The 3,533-nt window shown below is 40.9% G+C and overlaps 1 protein-coding gene across 1 annotated transcript in view; it reads left to right on the forward strand.

Moving 5' to 3' along the window:
* ZNF367 (zinc finger protein 367) overlaps positions 1 to 2,983 on the forward strand; it is a 6,041-nt gene extending 3,058 nt beyond the window's left edge. Inside the window, exon 4 of the mRNA XM_009273013.1 lies at positions 342 to 2,983. Coding sequence (XP_009271288.1) covers positions 342 to 579 — 238 coding nt within the window. The 3' untranslated portion in view covers positions 580 to 2,983. The remainder of the gene's footprint in view (positions 1 to 341) is intronic.
* The last annotated feature ends 550 nt before the right edge of the window (positions 2,984 to 3,533 follow it).

Below are 3,533 nucleotides of genomic sequence, written 5' to 3' on the forward strand. Positions count from 1 at the left end.
GTCTTTGCTTGATCAACATCTGCTAATACCTTGTTAGTTAGTGCTACAGTCTTGCTGAATTTGCATCTGTATGAGTGGCAGCAATTGTGCATGCTTAGGGAGAAACGCCTGCTGGGAACACCATGTAGAAGAGAAATCTGTCACAGATGTTTGCTTGGGCACTTTACACTTAAAATTCTGAATAAAGAAGGTTTCTGACTGCTTAAATACTACCATATAAGGGCTGAAAGATAAAGCCAAATGCAGTGCTAGTACTTGGGAGGTTTTTGCCAGCTTTGAATTGTTGGTGTGCGAGTCTGTTGTATGTATTTTAAAAGCATTCCCCACATTTGATTTTGTAGATACTGGGAGACTAGAGAACAGCGTGCTCCTGCTTTGAAAACTAAAACAATCCAGAAAACGGATCAGGAACAGCAGGACCCAATGGAATATCTTCAGTCTGATGAAGAGGATGATGAAGAGAAAAACAGTGCTCATTCAGCTGCTCGCCGCCGCCTCCAGGAACAGCGTGAACGCATGCATGGCGCACTGGCTCTCATTGAGCTTGCAAACCTAGCTGTGGCACCGCTGCGACAGTAGTTAGGAACAGAGTCTGCCTATACAAAATGTACTTCCTGGTGGTACTTAACCAGTTAGATCCTGGGCATAAGCTAAGCACCTTATTTGCTTATCATAGGCTGCTATTCTGTAGAATTTATGAAGAATGTTGTTGCCCCATAACATGGGGTGAGAGAATTGCACTTTTTGTAGGGTAAAAGACAGATGTAAAGTTTCTAAGTATTTTGTAAATACGGGACTGCATAATGCAGGGTTGATAAATTTATGTGTTGTGGGAAGCTAGATTTTGCAAGGTTAACTCATTTATTTGAAGCAGTTGTCACAGGAAGCACTTTCTGAACAAAGTGTTCGCAATTAGCAGAATGGTACACTTGGCCAAAGAAGGCTGACAAAAAGAAAAGTATTTACCTGACTATTTAAGCAAATTTATATTAAGTGGTAGGTGTGAAGATACTGTTAACCAGCAATGAAACCGTGTTTTTCTAATGTCAGTATATCTTTACCTAGTATCACTGAGGCGGAAGGCAAAGCTTAGTTATCTCAACTTGTAGAGAGGAAGAAACTGCTTCATGCAGGAAACTGTAAGATCATTCAGGATCTTCACTGTGACTGCTCAAGGTATGAGGCTTGACTTTGCTGTTTTACGTTTTCTGATTCGATTTCAGCAGAATCTCTTGGTAGCACTTGTTATTCCTAACATGTGATGTTAGGAACTTTTGCACATTGTTGGGTTTATCTGAAAATGATTAGTCTTGCAAAGTCTAGACAAAGGCAAAAAAATTGGTAATATTTTTTTCAGGTATTTTTGGACCCTGTAGTGATTTGGCACTTGATTTTGTTAATAAAGGGGGTATTTACAGGGTGGTATGGATTTGTAGTAAACTATTCTAGATCTTATACTAGCAAACACTAAGTTTTAAAGTATTGCTTTTATATGATTATTAGCAAATAGAAGCCTCTGTACTTTCCATGCATAAAGCCACCTTATTGCTTTACTTCAGGATAACATGCCAATTTTGTGTTCACTAACTGTAGCACAGCTATCAATTAAACACTGCAGAAAAGTATCCACCGTACAACTAGAAAATAGGCTTCCAAAGATAGTTACAAGTGTGTTAACAGTGTGATTTCATGTATTTCCCAAATAAGTGAAGTTACAGAACGCTGCCTAGTACTCAGATGCTGATATAAAATGTTTAGCAGGCTATCTTGTCACTTCATGAGTGTTGTATACTTTGAAATAGCATTGTCTCATGGTGGTCTTTTTCTGTATTTTGCTTTGAAGGCAACCAGAGATTCCTAATATGCTAAAGAAAATTTGTTTTCAGATTGGACTTTTTGTTGTGTGGATTTGTTTGTTTTTTGTTAAGCTACTGCTTTAGGGGATATTGATAATTTGTATTTACTGAACTCCTTCCTTTCATTGAAGGTCAGGAAATTCAGATGAGGGAAGCCACTTTCCCTCTCACTTAAACATGAGGAAGAAATCATTTTATCAATCACTTGATATAGACTGACCAGATGTGTACAGCTGTTCCAGAAAAGTAGCGTGATTTTACACCAGAAGCTACAAGTGTTGGATTATGTTCTCTGATAATTGATAACCTGTTGTGGTTGAAAATCTCATTAACCCAGTTTGTTTAAATCATGTATTGATGCACTTAAGAGTAATTGAATTATTAAAACAAAAAAAAAACACTTTAATTGAATGCACCAGTGATACGGTTTAACTTTTGCTTTCAGCTCCTAAACTTAGCTGACATCAGGCTCATTTGGTTTTGTTTTAAGTCTTTTAGGCTTAAAAATATGAAACACTGTAGTCGTTCTAGGCTTCTTAGCCTATGTAAAACTGGTAATTTGCGTATGTAGGTTTGGAGTTTCTCAAATAAGTTACATGGTTTTGGCTGTTCAGTTGACTGCATGCAAATAGTCTGATCCCAAAATGAGCCCTGAGCGTAAATCTGTTGTACTTCTGAGTCGTAACTCAGAATTGCTCCTGAGCAGTATTTCACAGGGCACAAGACTAATTACCAGCCAGTTGCAGACTGGAGTTGACACTTAATTCATTAGGATTGTTTTAGGGTTTTTTTTTAAATTTTTTTTTTCCCAGTCAGCTGTAATGCTTCGGGCAAGCCACAGAATATTTCTTCAAGTATGACAAGTACAGTGAATTGTACTTGGCTGTAGACAAAGTTCAGACAGCTGAAGCAGTTTTGTGTCATGACAAGTTTAGGGTAAAATACTAAGTTAAAAAAAAAATTGAAATGTGGAAGACTGCTTTTTGTTTTATTAAGAAGGGATTACATACAAAAAACCTGAAGTGTTCGGTGCTTTGAAAGATTAAGTGGTAGTTTGGCATGACCTAACAGCAAAAGAGTGGATGTGCTGTCATTTTAATAGACGCTTTGAATAAAAACTTGGTTTAATTTTCAAGTTTAGTGTGTGCTGTTTGGTAATTGTTCAGTACTCGGGCTCTTCCTTGCTTCTGTAATCCTGTCAGCCTGACTTGTCACAGCGCACAAAGGTGTTTATTTTCCCTGTCTGTTGAAATTTGACACAAGTTAACCACCCAAAGCAATTTTTTTAGAGCTCTTTTTACAGTTTGACAAATTTGTGGGAGTTCCTTTGAAGCCAACTCCAGGCCCGGTGTCCTGCGGCAGCCCTCGCCCCTGCACGGAGGGGGCCAGGGCCTGTGGAAGCCATGCCGGGCTGAGGTGGGCGGCAGCCCTGGCCGGCCGCCTGCCTTCGGGCGGTTTGAACCTCTCCCTTCCCCGAGGGTGAGTGCTGAGGGAAGCCGAACTCCTTTCCCGTGAGACGGGTTTGAAAACAAAGCAAGCTGGTGCCGGCCGGCGGCAGAGGGTACCGGTGAGCCTCGGGAGCTGCCCTGCTGGCGTGGCGTCCCCCGTAGGCGGCGGCACGGCGTGTCCCGAGCACCTTCCCTCGCGGCCGAGCCCCGGAAAGCCACGGTGGCGGTC

Source organism: Aptenodytes forsteri, unplaced genomic scaffold (assembly GCF_000699145.1).
Source record: "Aptenodytes forsteri isolate BGI_AS27 unplaced genomic scaffold, ASM69914v1 Scaffold154, whole genome shotgun sequence".
In the NCBI taxonomy this organism is placed as follows: Eukaryota; Metazoa; Chordata; class Aves; order Sphenisciformes; family Spheniscidae; genus Aptenodytes; species Aptenodytes forsteri.